General features: G+C 46.7%; 1 protein-coding gene across 3 annotated transcripts in view; it reads right to left on the minus strand.

The window, feature by feature from the left end:
• Nucleotides 1–13791, minus strand: part of PLCB2 (phospholipase C beta 2) — a 42022-nt gene that overhangs the window by 18841 nt on the left and 9390 nt on the right. For all 3 annotated transcript variants that reach the window (XM_050974707.1, XM_050974708.1, XM_018922139.3), the window contains 9 exons: nt 13406–13483; nt 11815–11883; nt 4539–4679; nt 3787–3866; nt 3445–3498; nt 1347–1422; nt 910–1010; nt 456–622; nt 103–249 (listed from right to left, as the gene is read on the minus strand). In XM_050974707.1, the coding sequence (XP_050830664.1) occupies nt 103–249; nt 456–622; nt 910–1010; nt 1347–1422; nt 3445–3498; nt 3787–3866; nt 4539–4679; nt 11815–11883; nt 13406–13483 (913 nt within the window). The remainder of the gene's footprint in view (nt 1–102; nt 250–455; nt 623–909; nt 1011–1346; nt 1423–3444; nt 3499–3786; nt 3867–4538; nt 4680–11814; nt 11884–13405; nt 13484–13791) is intronic.

The raw sequence follows: 13791 nt of genomic DNA on the forward strand, positions 1-13791 counted from the left end.
TAGAGTCAGCCCAGCCCTCAAAACTCCCAGGGCACACACATCTGCCTGGCCGACTGTGTCCCTCCCCTGTCCCTGAGTGTGCCTGCCCTGGCACAGCCCTACCTGTCAGATAGGTGTTGTGTGAGGAATTGATGTAGTAGTGCGAGAGTGGCTGGGTCATGTCCTGGTACAGCATCAGCTTGTCCAGCACTATCAGGTTGTTCTCAGGGCCACAGAGGAACCAGACCATCCCTTCTGGAGACAGCTGCCCTGCATGACAAACAGAGATGTTCATGGTCACCAAACAGAACGGTTCTGGCCCCTCTTTGGAGGTGGAAAGAGAGTTGTGGGAACAACAGGGAGTTGTGGGAACCAGGCTGACTGCTCCCCTGGGAAGCAGGATGGCAGAGGGCACAAGATCTTCTGCTCTGTCATCCAACCGGAATAGCAAGAGCTTTGGGCTGAACAAGACTCACCTCTCTGGATGTTAAACCCACTGGGCTCATACTTTTCTATCAGGCTCTGCACCTGCTCAGGTTTGGCTGGTGGGAAGAGGATGTCATTGAGGCGTGTGTCACGCTGCTTCTTGTTGATGAACTTTGCCAGGTGATCTTTGGTCATGTAGGGCTTTGCTTTTAGATGGCTGAAGTGTGAGAATCACAGAGGGGCAGAAGTAAGGCTTGGGAATTACTCCAGAAATCTTTTCACATAGGAGAGGATGATCCTTCCTCAGGTTGATCCTCCCTCTGGGCCCATATATTTTAGGGTCCTGTAGCATACTGAGGTCTCATCCTTTTTATTCAGGCCGTGAGTGACCTGGGATCCTGCCCTTCTAAGGCCTAAGGCCAGACAAACCCCAAATCCCCTCCTTCATGTCTATCTTTTGCCACAAGAGACCAAGTTCTGGGCTGTGGTCTGAGGGAAACTTACTGTGAGGTAAATATTTCATCAATCTCAGGCCGTGGACACAGATTCATGAGGAACGTCTTGTACACCGGCTCGGGGAAGTCCTCAGGGTTGATGGCATCATTCTGAGAATGCAATGAAGATGTGTCAGGACTACAAACCTGTGACAGCTCTTACCTGTCATGTGCACCCACACCTCAGCACTTGGCTGTGACAACACCAGTAATCACTGGAATATCTGGCTGCCACACAGTGCAAGTGCTGGAGTCACAAGTGTTACTGGAAGACATTAAGAGCTGATGCCAGCAGCCAGAGTTAAGGCCTGGCAGTGGGAGGGTAAGGTAAGCAACTTAGAACATCTTGGCTGGTGGTTTTTCATAGCCAAAGGCATCCCAGTCAGGGCAGGGAAAAAGATCCTTCTCAAGCTCATGAGACTTCTGGATTCCCAGAGAAATCCTTACCTTGCCATTTGGCAGATGACAAGCACTTAATGCTTCTTCCACCCTCTTCTTGTCTGCAGGGAACATCTGAAAAATACTGACCAGACAGGCAAACAAACATCACCATGGGGCAGGACAGAGGTCGGGGGGCTGGAGCTGCAGGCAGTGCAGGACACTCCAAATGCACAGCAAGGGAGACAGGCAAGACAACAGTAAGCATGAACCAGCAAAGACAGACAGTGTTTTTCCAGGGCAGTAACTGAGGGACTGAGTTTGATAAACCTACACAGCATTTTTTGACTGCCAATTTAAAGCAGAAGTTCTGTATTTCTGCTATGGACTCTGTAAGAGTCCAGTCACTCAAAATCCCTCTCCTGTCCTTTTCTGCCCCTCTTGGAGGTGCTTCCTATGGTACTGTGGAGAAGTAACAATAACTGAACTTCCCCTACTTTTAGAACATCCCTGTCAACAGCACCATGGTCTCCACCACGGATAAATCCAGCCTATGTTCTGTTAAGCTCCTGGAGTCACAGGTGCTCACAGCAAACAGGGGAACAAGGAGTGCCCGGTGCTGCCAGAAGGGAGTGCCTGGCCCGGGCTGCAGCAGCTCATGCAAACCCTGCCCTTTGCAAGGCAAAACTGCAGCAGCCTTGGTAAGACTACAGAGGGATTTACATATTTACAGGAAAGGCAAATGCTTGTGAAATTTTCAGGAGTTTTGAAAGCCTTATGTTTACCTGCACCTGGAGATACTGAGTATTTTTATAAATGTTGCTCTTAATCTGGACTATTTAATGGTCTGCATTTTTACCATTCTGCAAGAAATGGGCACTGAGGAGAGGTACATTCTATATCAGATATTTTTTTCTAGCTTGCTCCAGAGGAATAAGCTGCAGGTTTCTCCCTGCAGCAATGCTACCTTGCTTGCATTTTAAAGATTAATTCAAAGCACTCTTCCCTAGTGTGTTATTCATTACAGACCTACACATTTTTAACAGCCCTTTGATGAATATTCTGGTTTCTGACAATGAAATTCTGCTGGTTGGTGGTTTAGAAAACAAATAACAAAAAATGTTTAGTGTTGAATAAAGCTCAGCCCTGCAAGAGCCCATTTAGTCAGTACAGCCCTAATCCAGCACAGCTCTGCCTTACAACACACCCTGGAGCCTGTGTTTATTTGGGGCAATTAGTGCTCACCTCTTGTGATGCTGTAACACAGCACAGACCTAGAGCAGAGTGGCTGAAAACTTCCCAAATGCACTGTCTGTAGCTCCTTATTCTTAAAACAAAAGGTAATTTATGGACCCAAAAGGGAATTCAACATGGCAGTGCTGCCTTTTGTCATTCTACGAGCCAAATCAACACAGAGGAACCACAGGACCAGCCCTGGAGCAATTTTTCTTGGGAAGACACTGAATGGCACAAAATCAATTCCAGATTCATGTCACATAGTGCAGGGGAGAAGGGACAGGCTGGGCTTTGCTTCCCATTCTAATGGGAGCCCTACCTGATACACAAGACCAAGCTGAGGACAGGGAAGGACAAATCTCCATCTGTTCTGCTCCTAAACCAGCACTAACACTGGCCCAGAGCTGCTTCACTCTCATGCACATCCAGAGCGAAGGCTGAGGGATGGAGGAAGTGGGGAAGGACTGGGAGAAAGGAGACAAGAAAAGCAAGGGAGCCCTGCTGCAGGTGAGCTGGGCAGTCCAGCAAAGAGCTCTCCATATGGAGAACTCCTTACAGGAAAGGGAAACAATCCTACACCTCATCCACCTTTCAGCTCAGGTTTGTGAAATAATCAGTGATCAGAATTTTACCAAAGTTACTTTGTTTTGTTGGTGTTTTCTTGGCAACAAGCAGGAAATTATATCTGTGGGTATTTAAGCCATTTCTTGCTGTAGATGAAGGCCACAAAGTCTCCTATCCAGACTCAGATTATGTGTCACCTATGGCAGTGCAGCACAAGCACTTCCATGGCCTGGACACAGAGGGAAACTTCTCCTCCTCTTAGGTGCAGGAAGAGCAGGCAGCTGAAGCCACTGAGCAACCATCCTCTCACCAGTTGCTCTGCCTGTAGTCTGACTGAACACACAATGAAACAAATATCCACACTCACTTCCGGACAGGAATCTTTCCCTCTTCGTTCAGTTGCAACTTCAGCTTCACTAGACTGTGAAAAAAAACCCAAGCAAGATTACAAAAAAACATTTGTACCATCTTATGAGATCCTACTAAGTGAGGAGAAAGGAAAAACATGCAATTGGGAAAACAGTCTAACAGTGAACTGAAAATCGAGGTCCTACAGACCATCAGCTTAACCTTGGCACGACCCAGGCCTTGGTCTGGAGGCTGCCAAGGGACCTGGATGCTTTGAAGTCTTTTTGTTTTTTTTCAATTACTGTCAGAAAGAGCAGGAGATGGACGTTTCAGAGAAAAAAGTTTCTCAGAAAGGACTTACATTTTCTCTAGGAAGGTGTAGCGGGGAGCGTTGTACATGAGGGGATTCCGGGCAATGGCCATTATATCCTCAGCCCAGTCCTGGAACAAACAGGACAGAGGCAGTTGGGAACTACTGAACTGCTCCAAGAAGTACACAGCAAACATGGAAAGGGCACAGAATCCTGGAATCATTTGGGTTGGAAGGGACCTTAAAGCCCATCCAGTGCCACATCCTACATGGGCAGGGATTGCTCAAGCCTCGTCCGACCTTTAACACTTCCAGGGATGGGGCAGCCACAGCTTCTCTTGGCAACCTGTGCTAGGGCCCCCCACCCTCACAGGGAAGAAATTATTCTCACATCCAATCAAAAGCTATTATCTTCCAGTTTAAAACTGTTACCCCTTATTCTGTCTGAGACTTCTAGGCTCGACTCTATCACCTTCCTCCTGCCTATAAACACTAGGAGCTGAAACTTTTCTACTTCTCAGCTGCCTATTCATCCATACAAAACACATGAAAGACAACAATAACCGGTCTTCTACTGGTCCTTCCCTGTGCAGGGCAAAAGCTTCTAGAACTATGGAGATACCACACCAGACTGGAACATAAACCTGCTGTTTATAACCTTGTCAGTAATGCTGAAAGATCTCAGCATAATGTTTAAACTCTTATCTTACATTATCATGTCTCCTCCTTTCCTTTCCTACTCTCCACTGCATACCCCAGTCCTTAGAGGATCCCAGTACTTCCAAGACCTCAGGCCCGGATACCTTGCTAATATTCTCCTTGTAGGACACAAAGTTATGAAAAGTGAGGTCAACCATGTCAGAGCCAGATACAATTGTCAGGTTCTTCAGCAGGAAGTTGCTGTAAGGGTGATCCAAGTTAAAAACTTCTCGGAGCTTCAGGGACTGCAAAAGAAACAGAACAGATGGGAGTAACTGGAGAATGAGAGAAAACTGTACACCCCAAAAAATAGACCCCCAGTACACACACTGGTCCAGATTCACAGAAAGCATCTAAAGGGTTGCAAAATTGCTTAGCGCAATCTTCCTTTCCTTGGCTTTCTTTATTTTTTATCTTTATTCTGGAGTCTGCATTACTGGATCTTCCATGGGACAAATCACCATAACTAACAGCCTGCACAAGCCTGAAAAGGTCAATGCTGGAGACTACTCTTAAAGAAATGTCTTCTGAAACTTCAGGCTGGACTTGCAAACAAGCAGGGGAGGGTTTGGCCTGCTTGAGCCAGAGGCATGTAATCAGTTGATTTTATCAAAACACACACACTAGAAAGTGTATTAGTGTGACAGCCGGTTTTTGGGACTCCCTGTCACTTCAGAGTTGGCTTCTTCCCCTCCAAGCCCCATTTCCTGCTGCTGTCAGTTGGTAGTAGTGGTTTTTTCCACAGCAATTCCAGCACCCTACAGCAATGGCTCACCAGAGACTTGTTTTGTTAAGTGTAAGGCTCATCCGATTAGTGGTACTTGGATTGCAGCACCATATGAAAGTATTTATAGAATGCTTTAAATTATTCAGCATTTTCTGCATTCCTATGCATGGTGTCACTAAGCCAAGGTATCCAAGGTATCCTAGAGTTTTACTGATGGTGCTATTTATAATGGGAAGATAAAAATTTCCATTCCTAGAATAAAGTACAGCAATCCATTATCTGAAGTGCAGGACAAATCCGTGTCCAAGTAAACAGGGAGCTGTCAGAGCACCTGCTCTCCTTTAGAAACATGGCAAATCCACAATCTAGGATTGTTAGAGCACGTCAGACTTGGAAGTTAAACTGGAGCTGGAATCTGAGAGCACCTTCAGCTGTGTGTGTGACGTGGTTTTAGCACCACGTCACACACAGAGCTGAATACACATTTTATAAGGAACTGCAGAATATTCTTACTTCAGTGTTCCTAATTTCTGAAGCATTTGCAATTTTGTCACATCTGTGAAAAACAGGGCAGGGTGGATTGTAACTCTGGATCATCTGACTGCTGTCTCTTATTTTGGAAAAGCACCTCTCCAGGGGAGTAACTCTGAAACCTGTTTAATCCCAGAGCATTTGGAGGGAGGGAAGGGAAGGAATATGATTTGCCTATTTTCACAAGGGAATTTCTAAAATGGCTCCTTCTTGCCTTGTGAGCCATTTTCCTTCACAGAACTGAGCACCACCAAAGCCCCACATCTCCTTCCCATGCTCATGGCAACTCCTTGTTGGAGCTCAACTTTCCAGTGCCAGCGGCAAAATGTTGGGATTTTAACTTCAAACTTGACTTCATCTTGCAAACACACCAGCATTTGTTCAGCTCCGGGGCTGTACAGGAGAGGAGGCCCAAACAATAGTGAACTTGTGGTTGTGCTGAACTCATTTCCTGTATTTGTTACCCGGGGCTCCTCCCACCCCTTCCTTCTTCGCACGCTACTCTCTAGCAGACATTTGTCACCCGGCTCTCTCCAGACCTCTGTCCAGGCCATGCCCCCAGCAAGCTGAGCACTTTTGCCCTTATCCAGGCAGTGATGCACCCAACACCCAAGGAAGATGTGGAGAGAGGACCAGAGACTGTGTGCAGGAGCTCTGAACCTGATGCCACATAGTGGCTCTTTCACAACCTGCACTCCCTTAGTGCCTTGTGCCACAGCTTCACTCTGGGATTACTGTCACCTTGCAAGTAGGAAAAATGGGAGTTGCTGCACAAAAAGCAGGACACGCATATTAGCCATGCAAAACAGAAGGGAAACACTCTTAGCAAATCCCCTTAAAAAAACCTAGACAAGCAGAAAACAACCTACAAGCAGAGTGGCTGAAATATGGAGTCAGCTGGAGTTTCATGTCCCACCCTCCTGATTTCCCTAAAATCCTCAGCTGTACAGAGATCCATAGTCCAGAGAGAAGCAAATTCTCATGCAAATATAAACAAAGAGTCAGAGAGACACAGGACAGAGGGGGACAGTCCTTTCTCTGCTTGAGAAGGGGCAGAGCCGACTGACTGCAGGACCTGTTGTGTCTCTGTGTCTGGACAGAGCTGTCTCCTGTGGCACTAGGACAACAAATCTTCTCTTTTGGAGAAGAGAGCTCTTCTTCGGTTGCCAGAAGGGAAAAAGGAAGCCCCAAGATATTTGGGGAATGCCTTTGACTCTGGAGGTAACACTCCTGTCCCCATTAACCTTGCTGTTCCACGCTGGAGATATTGGCTGTGGGATGGGGAGGGCCAACCTGTCCTTGTGCCAAGCATCTCAGGGACACAGGCAGACAAAAATCCACAGTGAAGCACTCTCAGCCCTCAGTGTTTTACCTAAAGGAACTGGAAAATGCAGCAGCTCAGATTCCTAGGCACAGAATAGCCCACAGTGTTCTGCAATCCAGCAGGGACGCACTGCCAGGGACAGAGGAGAACATGTGGCCCCGGAACTCTCTGCACAACGATGGCAGAAGCAGGAGAGCCCAGCATGGCAAAGGTCATAACGCACATGTGCCCATTTCCTTGCTCAGCTCCTGCTCCACCACTTTTAATCCTTTGCCAGACACAGGCTTGTACCTGCCTCTCTCTTGCAGGCTCACAGACTGGTGCCTCCATCGGGCTCCATATGATTGCTCTCCAGTTGGAAAGCCGGAATTTAGACTTAGTTCAGCTTTATCCCAATGCCAGAGCTGGTCATCCCCTGTGCTGCAGCAGAACCACTGACCACCCACAATGTTTACAGCCTGGGGCTCACAGCCACAGCTCAGCTCCAAGGGCACTGTGATTGTTCTGCATGATTCCTGAACATTACCACTGGCTTCAAGTTTATCATCTCAAAACATGATGAGTGAAATGGTTTGGTATCCTTTTCTTCCAGTACATGTACAGTTCAGGCTGTAGCTCCAGGTTCAAGACCAACAGAATGTAGACAGAGGATGAAGCTGGTTTATAATGGTGACAATCAGAAAATACAGCTTTCGTTTTTATTAAAAGATATGCCTGTCTCAAAGCCAATGCCTCCTGAAACATCTAAACAAACCCTAAGACACAGCCAATAGCCCAGAAGTCCTAAACATCATGTATTTTGGCCTAAAACATCATGTATTTTGGCCTTTATTATTATTATTAGATTCTCTGTCAGCATGCCAGGGTGTTGGTGCCTTAAAAAAGAAACCACAAGAAGCCCCACAAATGGAAAAGCGCTTATCGTTCCTCATTACTGAAAAGAAAACACAGACCTGATTGTAAATAACAGCCTGATCTGTATCTGCACACTGCTTAACTACAGTCAATAGTTTTCTAGTTTTGTCTCCTTGCTGTTCAAAGGCACTGCTCATTCTTATCTTTATTATTCTCTAAAACACACGCCAAAGTTCGCTCTGCCCCATGTGAAAATAAAAAAAGTCCGCGAAGAAAAGTCACGGCAGAAACCCGAAGCCGCTCTCAAAGAACGTCGCAGGGGCGGGTGAGCAGGGGAGCCCTGCGTAGGAGGGGCCGGGGAAGATTCTGCTCTGTGGTGAGGCGAGGACTGGGGAAGACAGGCAAGGGCCATTTCCATTTGGAGGCTGCTCCTACGGCTGGCAGCCCTTGGTGAGTCCCTTTTCACACTGCACTGGGCACTACCTGCTCCCTAACCATGGAGGGGGTTCCAGCTGTGACCTGCGCTGGCAGGGCACAAGGCAGCAGGTCTCTTCTGTAGTGGTTTTCCACGTGGCTGCTTTGGTGTTATTATTCTTGCTGTGTGTAGAGGTTACAAAGAAAAACCCCAAACCTCCCAGCAGGTAGTAGTGGCAAAGTGCTACTGAAAGCAGGGAACTCGCAACACCCACAGTGACCCACCCCCTCCCAGGGAGACTTCTCAGTGCCATGGGACTGGAAAACTGAGAGCAGGTTACACCTTTGAGCCACAGCCCAAACCTGCCCAGCCCCTTGCTGTGGAAAGCAGTGGCACAGATGGTCTCCATACAGCACTCTCCTTCCTCTGGACTTCCTTCAATCACAATCCAGTAGGAAAACTAGGCCACAAGCTTTGCCTCAGAGCAGCTGTGGATTGACTGGGGGCATCACTTGCAGGGAAGGAGAAAGGGTGTTCCTTTTATTGTGTGCCATCCACAGTTCTTCCTACAGCTGTGATCCTGCTCTCCTTGTCCTAAATAAGGCAGATGGCTCATTTCTTCTTCACCTTCAGGCAGCGAAACAAGTTAACTCTTAGTATTAATTCCAACAGTTCTATTCTACAACCATTCCAAGCCACTATTTTGTAACAGGGCAGCACCCATGTTCATTCTTCCACCTCTAAACAGATTTTTATTTGCTTCACCACACCAGTTTTTTATATTAATGCCTTTTGTAACAACAGCCCAGACACAGCTGCCCCATGTGGAGGGTGTGGTGGTTCATGTGAAGAATTTTTCCCTGCTTTCTGCATTCCTTTGTGAACTTCTGCTCTCAGGACAGCCAAATGCACACAGCCCTGAGGGCTTTAAGCCAGGGGCATCAAGGATAGCAGAGCTTTGTGTAAGTAACAATCTTCCAGACCCAGATGGCACATCTTGGTTCAACACCCCTTCAATGCCATCGTAAGGCCTTCCAGGATCCACAAGGAAAAGATGGATAAGGAGCCAATCTAGTGCATTTTACTACATGTTATCACAAAATTCCAGAAAACTCCCTGAAATAAGGAGTTCAAATGAGTCTCTGTAAAATGCAGAATTCAAAAAGCACTTGGGATTTTCACAGCAAAGGTTGTCATCAAGTGCATCGCTTCTGCCCACTGAGAATACTTAATAAATCAGTCAGTGCTTGACCTTTGCTTCGTTGTTCTTCAAAATGAGCTGCAGCCAATTCCCGTGGCTCTAAAATCCCCTGGCCTGTTGCAACAACTAGAACAGAACAGCTCCATCCATGTGCCTAGGGAAAAGTGCTGGAACAGGGTATACACACTGGCACTTCTGTGACACATTCCTGCAGCTCCCAGCAATCTAGGATTCAGCAGCTTCCCAACCCAGAGGCATTATCTCACATTTAATAACCCCCTAAGGGCATTTCCTCCTTGTACTGACTTTTTATACTCAGATTTCCATGACTGGGCAGGAAGCATTACCAATGGCAAGGTGATCTGAGGTGGGACACCAGCAGCAGCACCTCCGGCTTTTGCCACTCCTATCTCTGGAAAATTCCACCTTAGATGGAGATCCTGCACTGGAAGAAACCCTGAGTAACTGCTTCAAACCCTGAGTAAGCACTTCCCGTTCTCCATTCAACTGCTGATATTACAGCACCCCTCATCCCATTCACCTTACTCCTTCTGCCAGAATACAGTCCCTCCTACTCAGATGCTCTGCCCCCAACAACCACTTCATTCCTTTGTTAATCTTGCTGCTCTTCCAAATCTTTTCCAGTTCTCACTACCTTTAAGAGTACACTAGAATTGCACATAAATATGGATCCATTTGGGGTGTACACAATAGCACAACTTCCTAATGATTTCCTTATAATCCCTAACATACAATTTACTTCTAGGAGGCAAATACTGCTGAACACTACATTGATATTTTACCATACACCCACGATGTTTTCTGAGTAGCAACAGTCAACTCAGGGCCTGTTATTACAGAAGGATGAGGAATTTTTTCTGTGTTCATTGCCTGATTTTATCTGTATAAAATGTATCACTCATTAGATCATGCAATCAGCAATTCAAGGTCTTCCTACAAAGCAGCCTGATTTTATTACCCTGGATAACTCTGTACCACTGGCAAACTGTCTTCTCCTGGTACTCTCCAATTAGTCTTCCTTAACTAATTCTTAAAATCTAGGACATGTTTCTCCAGCCTCCTGTTACCACCAGGACATCCAGCCATGGCCTCAGTACTTCCCCCAGCAATCTATTTTCTATATCAAAGATCAATTCATTTTGTCAGTAGGTTATTTCTCAAAGTTTAACACCCTAGAAAAGAGTATCTCATACCTCTCCTTTAAGTCAGCCTCTTAGGGTGTCCCATCGGGATTGCAGCACCAGCTCAAATAGCCCCAAATATTTCATTCTCTCAAATGAAAACCCAACTCTGACAGCATTTTTAAAGCACAATTCCCACAAGACAAGTTGCTGGCAAAGTTTTAGGCTCATTGAAAACTGAAGTATGTTCCATTCTAGTGAGCTTCTAAGGAAAAGGGCAGTTTCTCTGAAGGAAATATGATTTTTATGATGGGTGCTGTTCTTGAGCTCTGCTGTGTCTTTAGCACCCACCTTTTCATGGTATTTTGTGAAATATTAGTCTTGGGGAGCTCTGAACAGACATTTTCAGAGCAGATTGAGAAAACAGCCACACAACTTATGCAAAAGGCTGCTTGAGGCTCAGGAGATATTGCAAAACCTTTCCCTTTTGCCTTAGAGAGTCACCTATGTCATCACATGGCTCATCAGCTTTACTTCTTTGGTCCCTTTTCCACCTTTGTGCTTTACTGCAGTTTTCTGCTTGCCTTTTCCATACATGGAAAAGCTAAAAACAAACAAAGTCCCACAAACAAAGTCCTAACAAGGGCTGCAAGAAGCTTCAATTATTTGTTCGAGAAACAACAAATCGAGAACAAAGCCCTGATCACATGCAAATGTAAAAATGTATGGGGGGAAAAAATACAAACCAGTTTTTCTGAAAATGCATTTTCTTCCCTTTAAAGGGAAAAACCCAGCACACACTGTTGGAATGGCACTGTAACTCTGGGTTTGTGGTATCCTGTGTATCCTTACACAGGAGCAGCTCTAGTGTCTCAGTGCAGGAGCATCAGATCCAGCAGGACTTACCAGTGCAGCAGGGCACTTGGAAGGGGAATTGGTTTTCCTGGCTTTCTGACATATTCCTTCCAATGAGCCCATCTACCATAGTCTGGAAGAGACCCCTGGGAGGTCAGGGACAAGAGTCAAGATAGCTTTTCTGTATTTACATATTTGTGATGTAAGGAGATTAGATCCCCTCTGGCTTCTTCCTACAGAAATCCAGGACAAACTGCCTGAGCCCACCAAAACCTCAGGCAGCCCTGCCTTTCCACTGAAACACAGGACAGAAAGAAGCTGTGGCCTCACCTTGGGCATTTTGGCAAATCGCCCTGCTCGGGTGTCTCGGATGCTGGTGATATCCAGAATTTCTCTTTCCTACAAACAGGAGGACAAGGAAAATGAGGAAAGACAAAGGAGGAAGGAAAGCACTCCATGACAGAGCCCCCAGAAGCTGTAAATCAGGTTTGGCTTGGTGTCTTTCTCTGTGGAAGAGCTCTCCCAGCAGGAACAAGGCAGGGAGGGAAGCCATTCCAACAGAGGACACCGCACAGCCTTCCCCAGGCAGCCCCTCCGTGTCCTCACTACTGGCTTGCTGTCTTGTTTGTTCTTTTAATGTCCAACCTGAATTTCCTTCCTCTGTTACTAATTTTTCTTCTCACCATGGATCTGGAGAACAAATTATACTTGTTGCAGCAGATAATAGTATTTTCCAAGATCACATCACAGGACAATGGGGATGCCATATCATCTGGCTGTATCCCCATTTTATTGTTAAGAGGGAAGTAATTTTACTCCTAATCCCACTCCTTTTTGAGTCCCTAGTGCAAAAGCAGTTCAGTTTACTTTAGCTGCTAACCAACAGAATTTTTCAGGAATGTGAGACCCTTTCCAGTCTGGCTTTCCTTGTGGCAGCTATGCTTCCTTCCCCCAGCCCCTTGCCCAGGTATCCCAGTGAAGCATCTCCCTTTCCATGGTGACACCAGCTCCCCTTGCCTCACTTTGTGCTCCACTTCTTCCTGCTGGCACCCTTAGAGCAGATATTCTACTGCCCAAGTGGACCTTAAAGCAGAACAGGAGTGACAGAGACATCAAGGGGTGTGGCAGTCCCCAGCATTGTGACACTGTTCTCAGGGGATGTGGCTGTGGCAGTGCCTGGTCCCACCTAGCACTGGGCAGAATCCCTGGAAAGGCAGAGCTCACCCAAACCCACCAGGTCCCTGGCCAGGGCCTGTGCAGGACTGTCTGACTCTACCATGGCATGTAGGTCAGGCAGCGGAAGTAGAGCTGAACCACAGCCTACTCTGGAAAGCAGAAGTAAGCCCAGCCTTCCACCTCCCTCTCCATCATTTGATGTACTCATCAGTGAGGAACTGAATTCTCTTTCCTCCATGTGTTGTCCCTCCCTCTCCTCCAGCAGCTGGCATCTTGTGCTTTGCTCCAGAAGTCTGCAAACTGAGCACAGTTCTCCAGACTCCATGTAGGCCCTATGGTCACTTACTTTTTAATTAAAATGTCTAAAACCCCAATGAGTCAGTTAATGGCCCCACTGTACAGATTAGGAGAATCCTGTATCTTGCTGGGTGACAGGGATATCAGCACAACTGCTCTCCATGAAGTCCTTTGAAGGACACAATGAGCTTTGCAGGAGTCAAAAAAGGTGAAAGTGTGAAAGGCACAGAAAGGCCACACACACACCTTCAGTTCTTGCACTTTCCTGGTGCTGTGAAAACCAGCCTGCCACTGACCAGCTCTCATTCCTTGGTGGGATGTCCCTGCTAAGAGGAATGAGTGTGGCAGTTTGCTCCCAAGTGCAGGACTCAAGCACTTGCAGTGTTGTCATCTCACACAAACCTGACCTGGCTGGTTGGAGCCTGAGTTGTGCAGCCTCAGCACTTACCGTGCTCTGATAAGTCCAGTACACATAAAAGCCTTGGGGATCCACCCGGAGAATCACAGGAGAAGCACTTGATGTTTCCTGACAGAAAAACAACAAAAGAAAGAATGTTGGCACCTTGGGTGATTCAGAGAAAACATACTGGGACACGAGGTCCCCAGTTCAAATACAGACCCAGGCAGGGGAACACCCTCTGGGATTTATGAAAACAAGCCCAAGGATTTTAGGACATCTCCACAGCGACGCCTGTGAGGCTCTGGAAGCTGAATCCTGAGTCTCACCTAACCTGTGCATTTAACAAGAATAGCTCTCTTGGAGCTTTCTACACAAAGAACTGAGATAAAGTATCTGGAGATTCAATTGTTTCATTTGAAAAGTCTTCTTTGACC

Source organism: Serinus canaria, chromosome 5, assembly GCF_022539315.1.
Source record: "Serinus canaria isolate serCan28SL12 chromosome 5, serCan2020, whole genome shotgun sequence".
Taxonomy (NCBI): domain Eukaryota; kingdom Metazoa; phylum Chordata; class Aves; order Passeriformes; family Fringillidae; genus Serinus; species Serinus canaria.